We start from the raw sequence: 20,563 nt of genomic DNA, 5'->3' as shown, positions 1-20,563 counted from the left end.
GGCCAATCGAAAGGCACTAAAATCTCCATGGAACCAATGTGAAATGTGGCACTAGTTAACTCAGGTTTCCATAAACATCATGTTATATATTTAGAAAAATGTTAATGGGGCCTCTCTAACACTCCATTAATACTGCGATCTCATGTGGCAGCTTAAAAGAAAAAAAAAAAAAAACAGTAGCAGACAAAAAAGGAGACTACAGTAACTGAAAAAGATCTTGTCTGTTATGTTAAAAAAAAAAAAACTGTTACCAGTATAACAGCCTTTGACAGACTTGGAGACAATATTGACAATGAGTGGAGGCTTCGAGAGAAAAGAAGGGACAGGCCGGGTGCGGTGGCTCATGCCTGTAATCCCAGCACTTTGGGAGGCCGAGGCAGGTGGATCACCTGAGGTCAGGAGCTTGAGACCAGCCTGGCCAACATGGTGAAACCCCATCTCTACTAAAAATACAAAAATTAGCCGGACGTGGTAGTGCGTGCCTGTAATCCCAGCTACCCAGGAGGCTGAGGCAGAACTGCTGGAACCTGAGAGGCAGGGGTTGCAGTGAGACAAAATCACGCCACTGCACTCCAGCCTGGGTGACAGAGTGAGACTCCCGTCTCCAAAAAAAAAAAAAAAAAAAGGCAGAGACAAAATAAAAGGAGAAAGATTGTGAGAATGGGAAGAGGCGGTGACAAATATTAGTAGAAGCTAAACTCTGGAAAAAGAGAGGTAAAGCCAATTTGAGAGACTACATTTGAAGCAGGTTTGGAAATGCCATGTAACAGTGCAAATGCTCTCTTCTGTCTGCACTCCAAAATCTTCAGTTAATTCTAAGTTGCCTACCAATGCTTCTGCTACTAGGCATATGGAATTTTGTTTCTATGAACCTCAAAGACAATAGCTGATGTTACAAAGAAAGATGCCATGCAACTTTTATTAATATAAAACTAGTTTTTCTCAAATCTCACTCAATAAATATTGAGCAAAATTGATCAAAGCTTTTCAAACATAAATTAGTTTGAAGAGGCACCAAAGCACCACCTGTCTGGATGCTCATATAGATCTCAGACCAACCTTGTACCTGAATATAATATATCTATTTCTCCTGCTAACTTCGCCCTGGTTTAAAATTATCCCCTCATCTTTTCCACACTTCCCTCAACTACATTTTTATACAGCATGAAGTTTTCCCTTTTTTTTTTGTTTTTTTTAAGAGACAAGGTCTTGCTCTGTCACCCAGACTACAGCACAGTGGTGAGATCACAGCTCACTGCAGCCTTGAACTCCTGAGCTCAAGCAATCCTCCTACCTCAGCCTCCTGAGTACCTAGGGCTGCAGGCGTGTGCAACCATGCCAATTTTTAAATTTTTTGTAGAGATAGGCTCTTGCTATGTTGTGCAGGTTGGTCTCAAACTCCTGACCTCTCAAAGCACTGGAATTACAAGTGTAAGCCACTGTGTCCAGCCAGTTTTATAAGGCATTTCAAAACTTTCATGAAATAAAGTTGGTAATACAAATAATGTCATACATGATGATGGCTAGCCAGTCCACAAAAGCCTATTTAACGTAGCCTTTTGTTATAAAATTATTTTCCAGTTCTAATTTGAGATCATTTGAATAAATTCTCCTCTCCTCTATCAAAACTAACATTGTGGTATCAAGGAGAGTTCCTCTTCTTTGTCCATCTGCTGAGGGAGGAGAAGAAGGAAGGATGTTCAATTGTCAGCCCAGAGCATTCTGCAGGGCAGCCAGAGGGGTGTAGAGCAGAGATCAGAAAATAAATCTGTGGGGGTACCTACAGCCTCCTGCTAGCATGAAACCTGAGCAAAGCTATGAGTTCTACATGCTCCCTGGTTACATCCTAGTTTCCTGTGTCCTAACAACTGGTCCAGTTTCCCTCTCCGCTAGGAAAACCAGTTGCAGATCAGAGTACTCCTCTTTATCACAATACATAGAAAAGTCATCTCAGATCTCCTCTCCCTTATTTCTATCCCTAAAGCAAGCACTCAGCTCTTTGGAAATTTCTAAGGGTATTTCTTTCACTCTTAAAAACCAAGAGTGCAAAGTATCCCCTCCTTTACTTCCCTACAACCTTCGCTTCCTCCCTGAAATCATATACAAAAAAAAAAAAAAAATCCCATATAGATGCTAAAGACAAAGTCCTCACAAAAAGTACTACGTCAAATTCATCTTGAGGGTTTCCTCCCAAGGAAAAGCAAGCTAAGGCTATGCTATTTCAACTTAGTAGTACAGATGAGCATTTGGAAGGAGAGCAAACTGGGAGTGCATTTACAACTTACCAAATCTGTTAGCCCAGCTAAAGCAAAAACTCCTAGTGCAATATTAAAATCTTCTTCAATAATCAAATAGCCCAGAACTGGGGCCAAGCCAATTCTTGTCATTGACAACATGTTTGGGATTGTCCATGGGTTTTCATACTGAAACACAAAGACAACAAAATTTAAATAAAATACTATGAATTCATACTTTGAATAACTATGTACATTAGAAAAATATACTTCATCAGCTTCAGTCAGAAGCTGCATAAACTTTAAATTTAGTACATTAAATTGAATTTTAAAATCCATTCAGTTCTTTTTACAGATATCTCCCTAAAATCTTCTTTCAAGAATACAGAAGATGGCTGGGCATGGTGGCTGATGCCTGTAATCCCAGCACTTCAGGAGGCCAAGGCAGGAGGATCCCTTGAGCCTAGGAATTACAGACCAGACTGGGAAACATGGAAAGAATCCCATCTCAATTTTTTTAAAAAAAAAGAAAAAAAAAAGAATATAAAAGATGAAGATGTATTATGTACCCAAACACGGAGTAAGGCATCTTACATATTACAGGTTTCCTTTTCTCTTTTCTTTTTTTTGAGACGAAGTCTAGTTCTGTCGCCCAGGCTGTAGTGCAGGGGCATGATCTCGGCTCACTGCAACCTCCACCTCCCGGGTTCAAGTGATTCTCGTGCCTCAGCCTCCCGAGTAGCTGGGATTACAGGCACCTGCCACCATGCCCAGCTAATTTTTGTATTTTTAGTAGAGACGGAGTTTCACTGTGTTGGCCAGGCTGGTCTCAAACTCCTGACCTTGTGATCCGCCAGCCTCGGCCGACTAAAGTGCTAGGATTACAGGTGTGAGCCACCACACCTGGCCTATTATAGGTTTTCTTAAGAGAGGGAAGACAGAACACATGCATTATCTGCCATATAAGCTAAGCTTTTCACATATAACTTCATTGTAAGAACTCGGAACTTTTAGTACTCTGCTTTTAATGGTGAAACTTCAGGAAGATCTTCTAAGTAGACAAATAGTGTCTATTTACAAGTAAAAGTGTCAGGAAAAAAAGCCAAATTATCAACTCCAGGCATTCACCTTTGAAATATTTACTGCAAAGAATCTCCCTCACTCCCTTACACATATCTAAAGAACGGTAATACAGTGTATGGAGGTATGAACGAAGAGAACAAAAGAAGATTGAATTCTATAACCTCATCACTAAGTCAGAGAACCGCTAGAAGAAAATGGAGATAGGAATAGAGATTGTGATATTTGGAAATGGAGAAATTTTGTAAATTTGTTCAAAACAGTCATGGAAATGTTAAGATCCTCAACTAAAAACCAACGGCTTTCACAGTTCCCATCTGGGGGCTTTGCGATTCCTTGACACTTCATTTGGAGCCAAGCTGGCTGAAGCTGGCACTAACAAAAGAGCTCTTCGGCAGCTGTCTGAAGAACATCCCCTTCTTGCCAAACAGAATCTGACTCATGAGAGGGTATTTCAGCTTTGAAAAGCGTCGGCCCCGCGGAGCTAAGACAACCTGCACAACAGGGTACAGAAATAAAGACGAGAAAACGCCTTTCCCTAAAGCCTAGATTTTTTTTTCTCCACTGAGTCAAGACTGCCAATTCTACCCCATGGGATTTTCTCTTCACTAGAACCCCATTTAACCTCTTTTTTTTTTTTTTTTTTGAGACGGAGTCTCACGCTGTTGCCCAGGCTGGAGTGCAGTGGCGCGATCTCGGCTCACTGCAAGCTCCGCCTCCCGGGTTCCCGCCATTCTCCTGCCTCAGCCTCCTGAGTAGCTGGGACTACAGGCGCCCGCCACCGCGCCCGGCTAATTTTTTGTATTTTTAGTAGAGACGGGGTTTCACTGTGGTCTCGATCTCCTGACCTTGTGATCCGCCCGCCTCGGCCTCCCAAAGTGCTGGGATTACAGGCTTGAGCCACCGCGCCCGGCCTAACCTCTTTCTTAATCAATACTAGCCAACTTGCCTGAATCTTAATTTTGGTTGTAAAAAAGGTGGCAAAGTCCATTTCTAAAGATATCTTTTAAAATTCTATGAACTATCCTGTTAAAAAAAAAAAAAAAAAAAAAAAAAGGATTCTCTAAAGACACTATGTCTGTGTTTATAAAAGAAACCCAGAAAGAAAGCACCTCAGCTTGGAGGGATAATTAAATAGTTATCGCTGGGGCCAGGTGGCAGAATACTGTCATTGAAAGCTATAGAAAAACTTCAAATTATCAGAAGAGCAATCACAAAACAAGAAGCAATACAAACCTCTATTGAGATCTTTTACTGAAAGTAATCCACATTATATAATGAAAACATTCTTGGAATACATCCCAAATTCAAGTTCAAATATCAGAGTGTTTCAGAGTCCAGAGAAAAAAGATAAGTCTGTTGACCATACTATGGTAGAGAATAAGTCAAATACTGATCAAAGGTTACAGCAACTCAAAGGGAAGAGTGGGAGAGGAGAAGGTTGCACATGGTTGCAAAAAAGCAGTAAGCAAAAGATCAGAAAAAAGGGCCCCAAATTAACTTCAGATATTATCCACAGGGCAAAATTAAAAACAAAGTTGTAAACAGAAACATCATTTCATTTGGCGAATTAACAAACAGAACTGAATGTTGCTGGAACAGCGGAGTTCTTTTTAGCTCCACATAGAATATTTCAGTTAAAGTGTCTCATTAATTTGTAATCATTAAATTTGTAAAAGTTTCAAAGTTAACATTAGGAGAGCTAATCTCAGATTACTCAACCAGATAACCTGTGGCATACTCGACCAACTACTGCCGTTCTGGGAAGGTCTTCAGTCAGGATATGGCAACTTCAAAGTATCCAGCATTCAAACCCCAACATGCTTTAGCTATTAGTGGAGTTGAGACCCCTGCCAGGATCTGGCCACCTCACCCCATGCTGTACAACTGATGAAAGCAGTACAGGGGCCACTGAAGACATAACAATTGAAGATGTAATAATTGCATGAGTCTTGCTAACATGACATCAAAAGCTCTCCCACACTCATGCTCGGGTGTCTTCTGTCTGGGCAGCATATCAACAGGTAAGCGGACAAATACTTCCCTCCGTTACCTCAAGAATAGTTTAAATCTTTTTCTATAATTAAAGGTTAAAAGATCTTTTAATTACGACCTAAATTGTTTAATTAGCCTTCATCCTATAATGTGTAAGGTTACCAAAAGGTCAAATGATGGTGAACGAAACTTGCACAAGCAAACAGAAGGGCCTGTATACCTTCCTAAAGATTCCCAGAGACTTGGCCTAAACACTGGGGATTCACTTCAAAAGAATTAAAAATAGGCTTTTTAATAAGACAAGCGAAGGCTACCTTTACCAATGCAATATGCAGAGGCGGCCCTTCCAGCAACGGGTGCAGACAGAAGGGGGATGAGAGATGATTTCTAACTTGGCCACAGAGACCGTAGGTGGACCCCGCTGGTGACCCTGAAATTCATCCCGACCGAATGACCTGCCAGTAACTTCTCTTCAGGGAACAGTCTAAAAGTTAGGAAACGGAAGCGTCCGAGCTGCACCACCCAGAGCATGTTACTCGAGTTCAGGGGCGGCGACCCCAGCCCAGGGCCGGCCCGCCGCCGCCTCATCGGTACGTACCAGGCTGGGGGTGCTCGCCGGGCCCCACTGGCCGCCCGGGGCTTCGGCGGCGGCGCCCGCTCCGGCCGCTGGCCTGGGGGCCGCCTTCCCCGCGCCCGAGCAGTGGTTCCGCTGGCCGATCCCGGGCAGCCGCAAGCCAAGCGCGGCCGGACGCAGCCTCCAGCGTTCGGCCAGGCAGCCCAAGCAGCATGGCACCGGCGGCAGCAGGGCCCAGCAGGCGCGCCCCTTACTCGGCCGCGTCCCCGGAGCCCAAGCGGCGCCGCGCAGGGCCCCCCACGAGCCGCGCGCCACGCGCAAAGCTAGCATGGCCCTGCGGCCGCGCCGCGGGGACTCGGGCGGCGAGAGCTCAGCAGCCTGGGACACTGGCGAGCCGCTTCTCCATGGAGACCCAGCAACCACACAGAAACTCGACCACCGCTGCCTCCATACTACTTTTCACACCCCAGCACGCTCCACTTATACAGGTGGCAGGGAGCCGCCAAGGGCGGACGCCTTCGCGACGCTTTTACGACACCGTCGCCGTCGGGCTTCCCGGCGCCCCTGGCAAGCCAAGGCCAGCGGGGAGGGAGGGAGAGAAACGAATAAGGTGGGATGACTGCGCAGCCGACGAAGCCGCGAGGGGGCATGAGCCACATCAGGCCCTGGCCTGAAACCCTCCGGGGCGGGTGGCCGGCAGAAGGGCCCCCTCCAAGGTGCGTGCGGCGCCCTACCGTTCTTGTGGGTGGTTTACAGTATCTGGTACAGAAGAAATGATTAATAAATATTGGTTCCATAATCCTCTCCTTTTTGAGCATTGAAGGAAGATGCATATGCCAAAAATATAAGCATTAGAAAATGTTAATAGCAATGGCTAATTGTTTTGCTGAAAACAGTAATATATTATCCAGAATCAATGTTAACCTATGAGAATTGTGTTTTTAAATAGTTTTTAAATTATTTTAAATGTTTACATTGCTAGTACAAAAGTTTCGATTATACTATATAACCAGGCTATAGTGCATCATCAGGTTTAATCCTCCCAACCACTGCAAGGTGAGGGTTCCATTATTACTTTACAGATAAGGAAACTTAGGTGTAGAAAGGTTAAGAAACTTGCCTATAATACTCGAGATAGTTATGAATCAGTTCACCATTAATTAGCTGATTAATATATTCAGATTAGTATATTAAATATATTGATATATCAATATTAATTTGCAATGTTACACTTTTTTCTTGTTCAGTGTTGAACTGAATTTGAATGGTTCTTGCCGCCTCTCCACTATCCCCCCCACTAACCCCATCTATGATGGCTGAACTACCTTACAGTTGAGTTTAAAGTCTTAACTCGGGTAGTTAGGAAAGGGAAAGGCCAACTGAAAGTGAGCAACATGGTAGATGAAGCAGCGGGTATTTATCCAAAAATCATTTTATAAAAAAAAAAAATCTATTTCTTACATTGAAATCCTGACATTGACAGAAAAATTGAAACTTTTATACCAGCAATGTAAAAATTTTTTAAAATTTAAAAACTATTTAAAAACACAATTCTCATAGGTAAACATTGATTCTGGATAACCCTGGCAAGAGGGAGTGGGCAGGATTACAGTTTCTCCCTTCCTTTCATGAGATTGCCTTTATTCACTCTCCGCTTCCTGATTTAAGACACTCATTGTCTCTTGGGACTTCTTAGTATTCCCTATATTCAGTCTGTACTTCATCTGCCTCTAATCCTTGGCACTGAGTACACAAACTTGCTTTTGTGTGTTTTTTCCGTTTGTTGCTCTGATAGGTTTTATTTCTATTACTTATGGTATATGTCCAAACTTTTCTTAATTTTTTCTAAATTAATTCTAGTCCTACTGTGTTGATTTCTTCAACTTCTATACTATTTATGGTAATCTAGTTTTATCCAGGCTTTGTGTCCTCAAGAATAACACCATTACCTGAGCTCTTCACTTATTTGCCTTACTGTTTGGAGCAAGCACTCATAGGTTTCTGTTTTAGATACCATTTTAGTTGTATATATTTTTGTATATTTCAAAATATGGAATTAAATTATACTGTTATCAATGTTTAAAATAGAACATCTCCAAAATTATCTATGTAGCAATTTTATGTTCTTCCTATTTTTCACTTCAATATAAAATTAGAGAAAAACACTCCAAGATACAATAGAGCCTGCCAATTAAAATATAATAAACTGTTTTGTATTAAGAAAGCCAGCTCTACTACAAACTGCTGATGGCTAATTAAGTCTTTAAAAAGTAGGGAAATAAAGTGGCTGGCATTTTGGCCTGAAGGACAATGACTGCTCAATACTTAGGACTAAAGAGTAACACGCTTTTAACAAACTGTTTCCCTAACATTTTAAGATGGAGAACATCCAGCTATCAGTCTTTGATCTCATTTTCTAGAACTTGACAGAAGTCAATAAATGAACAGGTTAATCTGGGAAAAAGGATGGAGAAAATGCAGAAACCCAGTGAAGTAGGGTTTAGACCAGGGCGGGGGGCAGAGGAAACCAAAATATTCTACAGTTAGTAACTGGTTTATAATGCTCATTTCCTGTTTTATGAATTCTGTAATGATTTCTATCCAAGCAGATAAACTAAACACACAGGCACCTCATATGTGTGAAGGGACTGGGAATATCTGTCATTGAACTTTTTTCCCAAAATGGGGAAAAAATTAGAATAGTAAGTCTGTAATAAAAATAGAAATAAAAATCCATATATAAATTCTAAGTTTTATGAAGTTCATTTCAAATTTTTCTCTCTCCACCCTTGTATCAGAATTATTTTCATAAGTAACCAAAATGTACTGGTCAGGTGTCTTATCCCAACTTCTGTAGTCAATCATTTAAGTGCTTACACCAAAAGAATGTGAAAAGAGAAAGGAGTGTTCAATCTTGAATAATTAGCCTGCTATTAACTGTTTAGTTCATCCTTTCATTCATCCTTTGCTGAGAAGTTGTGAAAATAAAAATTTTGCCCCAGAGGGTAGTATTGTCTTGCCACGTTTAACGTTTTCCTTGGTAAGTTGCAAAGTGCTGTGTATGACTGTGCTGTATATTGGAACAAACTACCTCTTTGCTACAACTTCTTGGAATCTGTTTTTAGGCTTTCTGGGTTTTTTTGTTTTGTTTTGTTTTGTTTTGTTTTGTTTGAGATGAAGTCTTGCCCTGTTCTCGCCCAGGCTGGAGTGCAGTGGTGCTATCTCGGCTTATTGCAACTTCCGCCTCCCAGGTTCAAGCGATTCTCCTGCCTCAGCCTCCCAAGTAGCTGGGATTACAGGCAGATGCCACCACGCCCGGCTAGTTATTGTGTTTTTAGTAGAGACAGGGTTTCACCATGTTGGTCAGGCTGGTCTCAAACTCCCAACCTCAAGTGATCTGTCCACCTCGGCCCCCCAAAGTGCTGGGATTACAGGTGTGAGCCACCATGCCCGGGCTCTTTTTAGGCTTTTGAAAATTCTGCAACCCAATCATTCTTTCTCATTTATCACTTCTATTTGAAGTTTAAGCTTTTTGAGAAGGAAATTTTATTCCAAATCTATTATGAATATTTTCTGCCTAGGGATAAATGAACAAAGTCTAGAAATATGTGTACTGTGTTTTTATATCAGATATGCAGTGTAATGTAGTGTTAGCTACTTGTGTTATTTAGTCTAGGACACAATAAACTTGAGCTACTTTTTGTTTCCTAAAACCAAAAGAAGATAATGTAAAGAAGGTAGTTTTGCAAATGGGTCTTATGTAAATATTAATGATTGGAAGTTAAATCAAGTTAAAACAGCTGGATATGGTGGCTCATCTCTGTAATTCCAGCACTTTGGGAGGCCGAGGTGGGTGGACTGCTTGAGCTCAGGAGTTCAAGACCAGCCTGGGCACTGTGAGGACACTCCCCCCGCTGACCCCCGTACCCCACCTGCTCCCCCCGTCCCCCCCCAAGCACCCCGCCATCTCTACCAAAAATACAAAAAAAATAGCTGGGCATGATGGTGGGTGCCTGTGGTACCAGCTACTCAGGAGGCTGAGGTGGGAGGATTGCTTGAGCCCAGCGGGGCAGAAGTTGCAGTGAGCCGAGATTGTGCCTCTGCACTCCATCCAGCCTGGGTGACAGACCGAGACCGTATCAAAAACAATTCTCTAGGAATCAATGAGAGTTAAGTCTTACAGGAGTACGCTGTAATTACCGGGCACTAAACCCAAAAGTGTGTTTTGAATAACTAGTAATTCAAATAAGGCACAGGTTTCAATCATTGTAATAAACACACCGTCCCACAGCCTAAATAGGAAAAAACTAAATGATGGGATTTAGATTTGAAACACATGTAAGCAAGAGTGCATTCCTGGTAGGGCCAAGCACCTTGGGTATAGCGCCTCAGGACTTGCAGAGATTAACTCCACCTAAACCCTATAATTTAGATTACTGTTTAAATTATCAAGAGATCTAAACTAATTCTCTTTTTCATTTTTATTTTTTTATTTTTTATGTGAGACAGGGTCTTACTATGTTGCCCAGGCTAGAGTGCTGTGGCTCTTCACAGGGGCGATAACACTACTGACCAGGACGGGAATTTTGACCTGCTCCATTTCTGGCCTGAGCAGGTCCACCACTCCCAGGAGATCAACATGTTGATACCGAACTTAGTGTGGACACCCAATCAGCAGAGCACACTATAATAGCCCAGAATTCCTGGCTTCAAGCAATCCTCCTGCCTCAGCCTCCTGTGAGCTGGGACTACAGGCATGTGCCACTGCACCTGGCTAAACTAATTCTTATGTCAACTTCTAGTGCCAACCTTTCCACATTACTTCCTGAAAAAGTACTGATGTCACTAGAATATGTGAACAATTAAGTCATTACTAAGTTTTTATATGGTTCTTTTGGAATCTTTAAAAGAAACAACATTCTCATAAGGCAGGCATTATCTACAAATAAGAAAGTAAAATGGTTGGTTTTAATATTTTTTTTCTCTCTGCTTGCAATATTTTAAAGCTGACAAAGGGATTTTTAACATCATTTAGTATACAACTTACTTTATTTTCCATTCCATTCCTCCTTCCTGTAAAGATTTAAGAATCTTGTTTTCCTTTTGTTACAGGGGTCCCCAAACCCTGGGCTGTGGACCAGTACCAATCCATGGCCTGTTAGGAACCAGGCCACACAGCAGGAGGCGAGCGGCAGGCAAGTGAGCATCACCACCTGAGCTCTGCCTCCTGCCAGGTCAGCAGCGCATTAGATTATCATAGGAGTGTGAACCCTATTGTGAACTGCACACGCGAGGATGTGCATTCCTTATGAGAATCTTAACTAATGATGACTTGAGGTGGAAGTTTCATCCCGAAACATCCCCCCACCCAATCCGTGGAAAATTGTCTCCCTTGAAACCAGTCTCTGATGCCAAAAAGGCTGGGAATTACTGCTTCAGAAAGCCTTGTTTTAATGTCACATGCAACTGTCCTTTCTATTCAGAACATGTGACTGAATTTTGAAAGGTGGTAGACCACCTGTTTCCCTCTGTCCCTACCAGAAAAAAATTAAACCAGTACTGTGGTCTCTTTAAATGGTTTATTTCTGAGAGGAACCTTCAAATGTGAGCACGAGATAATTTTTCCCTCCAAATCCTAGGCATTTTAGTTCATTTAAAATGGGTTTATGTAATACCTGCAAATGGAATGCAAACATACCATTTTTTTCTTCTCTCAGCCACATGAAGAATTTTGTTTTTGAACATGGTAAAATATTCTTCAGCTATTAATTTCCTATACATACCTCCTAGTCCTTACTGTTTATATTTTGGGTTTTTTGTTTTGTTTTAGAGACACTGCACTCCAGATAGACTCGCTGTTACCCAGTCTGGAATGCAGTGGTGTGATCATAGCTCAGTGCAGCCTCAAACTCCTGGACTCAAGTAATTCTACTGCCTCAGCCTCCTGAGTAGCTGGAACTACAGGCACATGCCACCATGCCCAGGTATTTTTTTTTCAGAGATAGGGTCTCCCTGTATATTCCCTGGGCTGGTTGGTCTCCAATTCCCGACCTTAAACAGTTCTCTTGCCTCGGCTTCCCAAAGTGCTGAGATTACAGATGTGAGCCACCATGCCCAGCCCTGTTTACATTTTTACAAACCATGTCACCACACAACCCAGCATTTTGTATTCAGTTAAATCAGATTGTTTAATAACCTTAACTGTGAGGCTGGGCAAAGTGGCTCACATCTGTAATCCTAGCACTTTGGGCGGCCGAGGTGGGCAGATCACCTGAGGTCAGCAGTTCGAGACCAGCCTGATCAATATGGTGAAACCTCGTCTCTACTAAAGATACAAAAATTAGCCGGGGGTGGTGGCGCACACCTGTCGTCTCAGCTACTCAGGCTGAGACGGGAGAATTGCTTGAACCCAGGTGGCAGAAGTTGCAGTGAGTCGAGATCTCACCATTGCACTCCAGCCTGGATGACAGAGCGCAACTCCATCTCAAAAATAAAAAAACAAAAACAAAAACCTTAACTGTGGTGTACATACTGAGATGTAAAAAAAGATTCTAGAGCCACCCACAGTCCTTGGCTGAAGGCCTCCTTCCGTCATCTGCAAAGCCAGTAATGCTGCATCTGTGCCTTCTTCTGTAGTCACATCTTCCTCTGGCTCTCTTTGGCCTCCCTCTTCCACTTTAAAGGTTCTTTCTAATTATATTAGACCCATGCAGATAATACAAGATAATCTCCCTGTTTTAACGTCATCTGATTAGCAATCTTAATTTCCCTTTGCTATGTAACCTAAGACATTCACAAGTTCTGGGCATTAGGATGTGATGTCTTGCAGGATGGGTACTATTCTGCCTAGCAAACATGTGAATGCATGAATGCAGTGTTCTGAGGTGCTTCTCAGGACTTAGAAGAGTCATTTTAATACTAAAGATAATACACATTCTCTAAGGAAGAGGAGTTTGCAGACTATCCAGTGTTTTCAATATATCTAGATGTTTCAACCTGAGGAAGCTGATTACTATATACTATATATAGTATATATATAGTGTATATACTATATACATAGTATATATAGTATACTATATAGTGTATAGAGAGTATACTGTATAGTATATATACTCTCTATACTACATAGAGTATATATAGAGTGTATATAGTTATACTCTATATAGAGTATACATACTATAAAGTATATATAGATATATACTATATCTGTGTATATATATCTGTATAACTATAAAGTTATATATACACTATATATATCAGTGGAACCCAATTCACATCTGGAAATCTACCTGCAAAGGGAGTCTGGGAAATGTGGTTATTTTCTCACCTTCCAGCCCCTGCATTATAGGAAGGCACACTGGAGAGCAGAATGAACCCTGAATACCAAATCACCGTATCATTGTATCTACATTTATCTACCTCTTTAGCTAGTCAGTATCCATACAATTGTTTATGAATTCAATGCATTCATAAACAATATACGAATATTATTTAATATTCTTCTGTATAACAACAGCAACTATAACATGTTAATGGAAGTACAATATTTCCCTTCTTTATCAAAGGGGAGCTATAAAGATCCATCAGTCACAGGGTGGTGTTTATTCCTCTCCTGGTTCAGTTATACTCTCACCTTGATATCCTCTTATCCTAAAAATGAAATGATCAAGTTGATTACCACCAGTACAATTTACTTAACACAATATTGGAAAAGAGAGCAGGCTGGGCGTGGTGGCTCATACCTGTAGTCTCAGCTACTCCGGAAGCCCTGGAGTTTGAGATCAGCTTGGGCAACAAAGGAAGACCTCATCTCTCCTAAAAATCAAAATTAGCTGGGTATGGTGTTGCATTCCTGTAGTTCTAGCTACTCAGGAGGCTGAGGTGGGAGGATTGCTTGAGCCCAGGAGATCAAGGCTTCATCATGTCACTGCACTCTAGCCTGGGCGACAGAACAAGACCCCCATCTCTTAAAATTTCATCTCGCAGCTAGGCGTAGTGGTGCATGCCTGTAGTCTCAGCTATTCAAGAGGCTGAGGTGGGAGGGCTGCTTGGGTTGAGTTCAAGTACATCCTGGACAACATGGCAAGACCACCGTCTCTTAAAAAAGAAACTTTCGGCCCGGCACGATGGCTCATGCCTGTAATCCCAGCACTTTGGGAGGCCGAGGCAGGCAGATCACCTGAGGTCAGGAGTTCAAGACCAGCCTGACCAACATGGAGAAACCCCATCTCTACTAAAAATACAAAATTAGCCGGGCATGGTAGCACATGCCTGTAATCCCAGCTACTTGGGAGGCGGAGGCAGGAGAAACACTTGAACCCAGGAGGCGGAGGTTGCGGTGAGCCGAGATTGCGCCACTGTACTCCAGCCCGAGCAAAAAGAGTGAAACTCTGTCTCAAAAAAAAAAAACACAAGAAAAAGAAACTTTCATGATGTCATGTTTTCTTGCTTTGCATGTTTCTGTTCTGACATTTGTACTTAGGATTTGTTTTAATCAGCAATGGTGACACAGAAACAACTGCCTATAGAAAATTACTTTCGTCTCCCCGGGAGGCTGAGGCCGGAGAATGGCGTGAACCCGGGAGGCGGAGCTTGCAGTGAGCTGAGATCCGGCCACTGCACTCCAGCCTGGGCGACAGAGCGAGACTCCGTCTCAAAAAAAAAAAAAAAAAAAAAAAAAAAAAAAAAACTTTCGTCTCCCAAGAGGGCATGCCACACCACACCAGGCCACATTAGGAAACACCACAGTCAGTCAGGCAGTACAGAAGCAAGTGAAAAGCCTAGGCCAGAGCTTTGTTGCTACAGTGGTTGAAAGGTGTGGACACCCCCTATCGGGCAGGAAGTGAAATACTATATATTGGGGTTTGTGGTTGGAGGGACTGTAATGTGATGTTTGCATACCCACAAAAGCTGGATGGTAAGGGAAAGCTAAACAGCATTTGTTAGTTTGGCCCTGTGATTAATGGATGCTAAATACAGAATCTAAGGAAACATGGAACAATTTCTTCTGAAAATGTACGTTTATGTCTTTTAAAAAATAAATGTATATAATATCCTTAACCTTTGAGACTTATTTTCCTCTTTGAACAATAAATTAGTACATTTCCTCTTCTGTCTACCACTTTATTTTGGTTGATATTATTTATGTGTTGACTTTCATGAAATGTTTTAAATTCTATTAATAGATTTTTTTTAGCTTTAAATATCTCTTATTTAGTTTGGAGAAAGAGTCTTACTCTGTTGCCCAGGCTGGAGTACAGTGGTGTGATCTTGGCTCACTGCAACCTCTGCCTCCCGGGTTCAAGCGATTCTCCTGCCTCAGCCTCCCTAGTAGCTGGGACTACAGGCGCGTGCCACCATGCCTGAGTTATTTGCTTTAAATATCTTTTAACCCCTAGCTTTTAAAGACTTCATTATATTTATGCTACTATCTACTTTCTCCCTTTTTTTTTTTTTTTTTTCCCTGTAAGAGACAAGGTCTTGCTCTCTTGCCCAGGCTGGAGTACAGTGGTATAATCATAGCTCACTGTAACCTCAAACTCTTGGGCTCAAGTGATTCTACTTCAGCCTGCACAGTAGCTAGGATAATAGGCATGCACCACCATGCCCAGCTATTTTTTGTAGAGAGAGGGTCTCAATGTGTTGCACAGGCTGTTCTCAAAACTGGCTTCAAGTGATCCTCCTGCCTCAACCTCCCAAAGCTCTGGGATTATAGATGTGAGCCACTGCGCCTAGCCCCTCTTTTTATTCCTGATTTCTTCTTCCTCACTTAAAAAAAAAATTTACACTGTGGTCTGTAACAGTAGTCTCCACATCTTAGTTTTGGTCCTACAGTTAAACATCCGATATATACTGCCAGTTCTTTTTATTTACATTTTCCATTCATCTTCTGGTTTGCTGGAAGCTGTATTTCAGTAGATTCTCCAACAATGGTTATTTCCTGAGTTCTTGTATGTTACAAAGTGTTGGTTGGATTTATACATGATTGATAGTTTGGCTGGCAACCCTGTAACATCTGAATCCTCTAACAACATATGAGAAATTCTGGTCTTATTGATCCCACCACCCAAAAGTAGAACCAGGAAAACTCCCTAGCAGCCTATGAAAGGGGCATATAACATAACCTTTTTCAATCAGATGTCTTTGGATGAGACTTCTTTTTTGAATTCAGCAATTTAGGGAGGCGCCTCATGGAGAATCCTTTTGTTGCTGTTCTGGTGTGGGTGGGGGCATTCTTCTACCTATTCTTGCTGCAGAAGTGGCAAAGGTAGGGCATGGTGGCAGTAGCACTTTCTTCCAGTGCCCTGTGTGGCAGCAGTGTCAGCAGCTTCTTCCTTGGTCTAATTCTAAGGCATGGTTTTACAAATTGCTGCTGTAAGCTTACCCTCCTGGTTCACCTGCCTTCTAATAATTCCGTGAGCTAACCAAAATTCTTTCAAAAAACTTCTCCTGCTTAATCAGTCTGTTTCTATTGTTTGCAAGCAAGACTCTATTATAAACTACAGCCTGTAGAATAAATGAGGCCTATTACTAAATGGCTAAAATCAAAAATTGGGGATTTTGTATTTTGACATGGGAAAACTATGAAATTCAAATTTTAGTGTCCATAAATATTTATTGGAACGCAGAATATGTAAATGTTCATTGGTTTATATATTTGTCTGAATGCCTACATTTGATATGCAAAACTATGAAATACACATATAAAAGGCAGGTCAAAAATATAACTATAAAAAATTTATAAGTAATTTTAGCCTTTTGGAGAATTTATTTAACAATTAACACATGGCTACCACTACAATTTTTTTTTATTTTTTTGAGTCAAGAGTTACTCTATTGCCCAGGCTGGAGTGCAGTGAATGGTGTGTTCGTGGCTCACTGTAAGCTCAAACTCCTGGGCTCAAATAATCCTCCTGCCTCAGCCTCACAAGTAGCTGAGACCACAGGGATGTGCCACCACACCCAGCTAAGTTTAATTTTTTTTTTTTTTTTTTTAAAGAAATGGGGTCTTGCCGGGCGCGGTGGCTCACGCCTGTAATCCCAGCACTTTGGGAGGCCGAGACGGGCGGATCACGAGGTCAGGAGATCAAGACCATCCTGGCTAACACGGTGAAACCCCGTCTCTACTAAAAAATACAAAAAACTAGCCGGGCGTGGTGGTGGGCGCCTGTAGTCCCAGCTACTCGGGAGGCTGAGGCAGGAGAATGGCGTGAACCCGGGAGGCGGAGCTTGCAGTGAGCTGAGATCCGGCCACTGCACTCCAGCCTGGGCGACAGAGCGAGTCTCCGTCTCAAAAAAAAAAAAAAAAAAAAAAAAAGAAATGGGGTCTTGCTATGTTGCCCAAGGTTGGTCTCAAACCCTGGTCTCGAGCAATCCTCTCACCTCAGCCTCCTGAATCGCCGTGATTACAGTGTGAGCTACTGCATCTGGAGACTTTATCACTTCTTAAATTAGTTTATTATATTTAATGCTTTTTTCTTATAATACTTTTGGGACATCATTTTTCAGAGAACAGTATTTGAGTGTGTGTGTGTGTGTGTGTGTGTGTGTCTGTGCGCACACACATATTTTCACTGAGATGGCTTTAATATGCTAATAAACCCAGAAGGCCCTAACTTGGTGAAGTCCTTTTACATAGTTTGAAGCTGGTAAACTTTTGGGCCTTTTTTCAAGAGGTAACCCTGGTCATTTAGTGATCCAATAAAGTTTTCAAAATCAGCAACCTGGAAGAAAACATCAAAAGGTTTAGCCCATTAAGTAACATGTCAAAATATTACTTTTAAAATAAATCTCTCAAACAATAATATGTAACTGTAAAGTTTTGTTGCCAAATAAAATTGTGTTTACTTCTTACAGAGCAAACTGCCTATATTTGAGCTCTGGATTCTATAAAGCCTAGATGAATAAAAAATAAAAATTCCAATAGGCAGAGAATATTTTACATTTGTTTCAGGTTAGCTGAAAAACAAAAATCAAACTAACTTTTGAAATTAAGAAGTTAATTTTCCATAATGTGTAATAGCACGTTTGAAGTGCTATTACGTTGATTTTCACAAGAACTTTGAAGTAGGAATAGCAGGTATAATCATGTCCGTTTAACAGATGAGGGAACTGAGGTTAAAAGATACTAAAATGACTTATCCACAAGAAACTTTCAAAAAAACATACAGACTGTGTCTTACTACAATGTTTCCCTCTATCAAGATGCTGAAAAGCCTTTGAGAAGAAGCAGGTATGAATTTTAAATAAGTAAAAACTGTTTCTGTTCTACTATATATTAATAAGGACCTCCTGAAATTATTACAAAAGAGATTAACTAGTTTAACATACCTGAATGTTTAGTTCTTTGGCAATCTGCCGAAGTTGATGAAATTGAAATATATTATTATAAGTTCTTTCAGCAATGTTGTTGAGAGCAGAAATAAATCTTTTTGCTGTTGACCTGTTGCTCATTCCAGAACCATGCTGGGATCGCTCAAAATCTAGGTTCCCAAATTCATCAGAGTAAGTTCCTAGCATGCTTAAAAAGAAAGGAAGAAAAAAATTACCCAATGTGGCACTGCCATAGAAATTGTTGTCCTGGGCTTTGAGGTTACAGAAGAAAAATTTGGAAGTAGCCACTAGGCTCACTTAGTAAACATTTCAACATGTGTTTATTGAGTGGCCACTTTGAAATTCACTATGATAAGGATTGATAAGGAATAAAAATATTTTGGACACAATTACTGCTTTTAAGAAACTTCTAAATTTGAAGAGAGAAATGCATAAAAACACAAAATTGATAAACTACAATATAAATACCTGGGACATTCTTTTTGATTCATGAAGAAAAGAAATTCTAAATATAATAAATTTAGACTTTACTGAATAAAAATGCATCCTATCTCCTGGAGCAGCATCTGGCGGCACCAGTATTTTAAATAAAAGTTATTTAAAATACTATAGGAATGAACTAGAAAGGTTATGGTGAGTTGCAGTGATAATGGTTAGATATTAAAGGATACACCTGTTACTGCCAGATTTCTTCTGCTTCCTCTTATTTTCCCAATATCACCAAGGAAAGAAATACGTACTTGATAGTGAATTTTAGCTAGAAGTCTGAAAACACCAGTTAGAAACACAATTAACCATCCTGTTTAATCCAACTCTATTGCTGATTCCCTGCTTGAACAATGGGATAGCTGTATTTCACAGCCAGAATAACTGGCAAAACTGTTATTTAACCAGGAATTAATTAATTAGTCAAATACATACTGGTCACCTGCTGGGCAATAGGCTTATAGTGGTGAACAAAACAGGTATAATCCCTCCCCTTAAGGAGCATGCAGGAATGATTTTAATGGGTTATAAACAATAAAGCTTCCTTTTGTTCTTTGAGTAGTTAAAAGCCTACGTTATACATAAAAGCCTACATAGGAATGAGTCATTCAAATAAGACTATTAAAAATGATAAAACAGCAAGATGGTGTTTTCCTCTGAAATACAGCATAATCTCTTTTATGATGAACCTCCCATATGCTTGTTTCTCATAAGAAAGTTGTTAAAAATGTTTTCGGTTAATAATAGTAAGTAACATTTATCTTAATTATATTTATTTACCATAGGCTATCCCACGTAATCCTCCCAGCAATCCTGTGATTTAGGAACTATTTTTATTCCCATTTTATGGATGAAAAAACATTCTTATTAGGTTGGCGCAAGAGTAATAGTGGTTTTTGAAATTTTTTTTTCTTATGGCAAAAACTGCAACTACTTTTGCACCAATCTACACTAAGATTAAAGTGACTCGCCAGAAGTCACTTTATTAGTAAGTGGCATATCTCAGATTTGAATCTGCTACACTGCTTCAGATTTTAAAAAGCTATGTAAAATATTTGAGCTAGTTTCCTGAAACAGAAAAAAACTCACAGTGATCTCTCACCTTTGAAGGTGGCTCTGTTCTCTTCTGCTACCTCGTGTATTTTCAATTTTAGGAGAAAGCTTATGTCAACTGTTTACTAAATATAAGCATTTAGTTTTTAAAATAAAGCTAAGTGCTCTGGTAACTCAGACAAGCTATGTCACAGTTTAAGAACTTTCTTATTCAACTGTCGGCTTCCCAGTTAAAATGTAATCTTAAAAGGTTTAAAACCACATTAAGGGCAAAAATTGAACAAAGCTGAAGAGATGAAAACCCTGAAATGGAAGATTTAATGAATGAATGAATGATTACTAAGGTCAATTTTACCATCAATGCAGGACATTTACTGAGGGCCTACTTTCTGGGCCCTGGGAATATACTGGTAAATGAGTCAGATAAGGTCCCTGCTCTCATGAACTAAGGACAGAATGCATGTTAAGCATAACAAACAGGTAATTCATAATCTAATTTCATTGTGTTTCACTGGATCTTGATCTCTACCATGGAAGTAGTGTCAGGTAATTCCAATCAAACTATTTTCTTTTTCCTGAAAATTTTTATGAATGCCAGTAAATACACTAAGACAATTCAGGGAAACAATCTGGTAATGTCATGTGGGTACTGTTTACACTTAATAATAAGACCTCTTTTTTTCAGGGGCCCAGATGTAAACTGATCTGAAACTTGTTCAAATTTACCAAAGCAACTCTGGGAAGCAGTACGAATACAGAGTTCCATGAGTCAACACTTAAGAATTCCTCTTGGACAGGAAAGCACATG

General features: G+C 40.6%; 3 protein-coding genes across 8 annotated transcripts in view; 1 reads left to right on the top strand and 2 right to left on the bottom strand.

The window, feature by feature from the left end:
- CRLS1 (cardiolipin synthase 1) overlaps positions 1-6,364 on the bottom strand; it is a 34,503-nt gene extending 28,139 nt beyond the window's left edge. Inside the window, exons 1-2 of one of the 6 annotated variants that reach the window (XM_050745274.1) lie at positions 5,908-6,364; positions 2,286-2,423 (exon numbers count right to left, since the gene is read on the bottom strand). In XM_050745274.1, coding sequence (XP_050601231.1) covers positions 2,286-2,423; positions 5,908-6,213 — 444 coding nt within the window. In that variant the 5' untranslated portion in view covers positions 6,214-6,364. Of the gene's footprint in view, positions 1-2,285; positions 2,424-4,550; positions 4,996-5,036; positions 5,583-5,623; positions 5,717-5,907 lie in introns of those variants that run through there. The other 5 variants (XM_050745280.1, XM_050745277.1, XM_050745275.1 and 2 more) reach the window with 5 other exon arrangements.
- TRMT6 (tRNA methyltransferase 6 non-catalytic subunit) overlaps positions 1-20,563 on the top strand; it is a 267,426-nt gene that overhangs the window by 193,112 nt on the left and 53,751 nt on the right. The window lies entirely within an intron of this gene.
- The window catches only part of MCM8 (minichromosome maintenance 8 homologous recombination repair factor), a 43,528-nt gene continuing 40,162 nt past the window's right edge, over positions 17,198-20,563 (bottom strand). The window contains exons 18-19 of the mRNA XM_050745270.1: positions 18,214-18,403; positions 17,198-17,606 (exon numbers count right to left, since the gene is read on the bottom strand). Of these exons, the coding sequence (XP_050601227.1) occupies positions 17,514-17,606; positions 18,214-18,403 (283 nt within the window). The 3' untranslated portion in view covers positions 17,198-17,513. The remainder of the gene's footprint in view (positions 17,607-18,213; positions 18,404-20,563) is intronic.

Source organism: Macaca thibetana, chromosome 10 (assembly GCF_024542745.1).
Source record: "Macaca thibetana thibetana isolate TM-01 chromosome 10, ASM2454274v1, whole genome shotgun sequence".
Lineage (NCBI taxonomy): Eukaryota > Metazoa > Chordata > Mammalia > Primates > Cercopithecidae > Macaca > Macaca thibetana.
The sequence above is the reverse complement of the archived record's forward strand: the minus strand, read 5'-3'. Positions and strand labels throughout refer to the sequence as shown.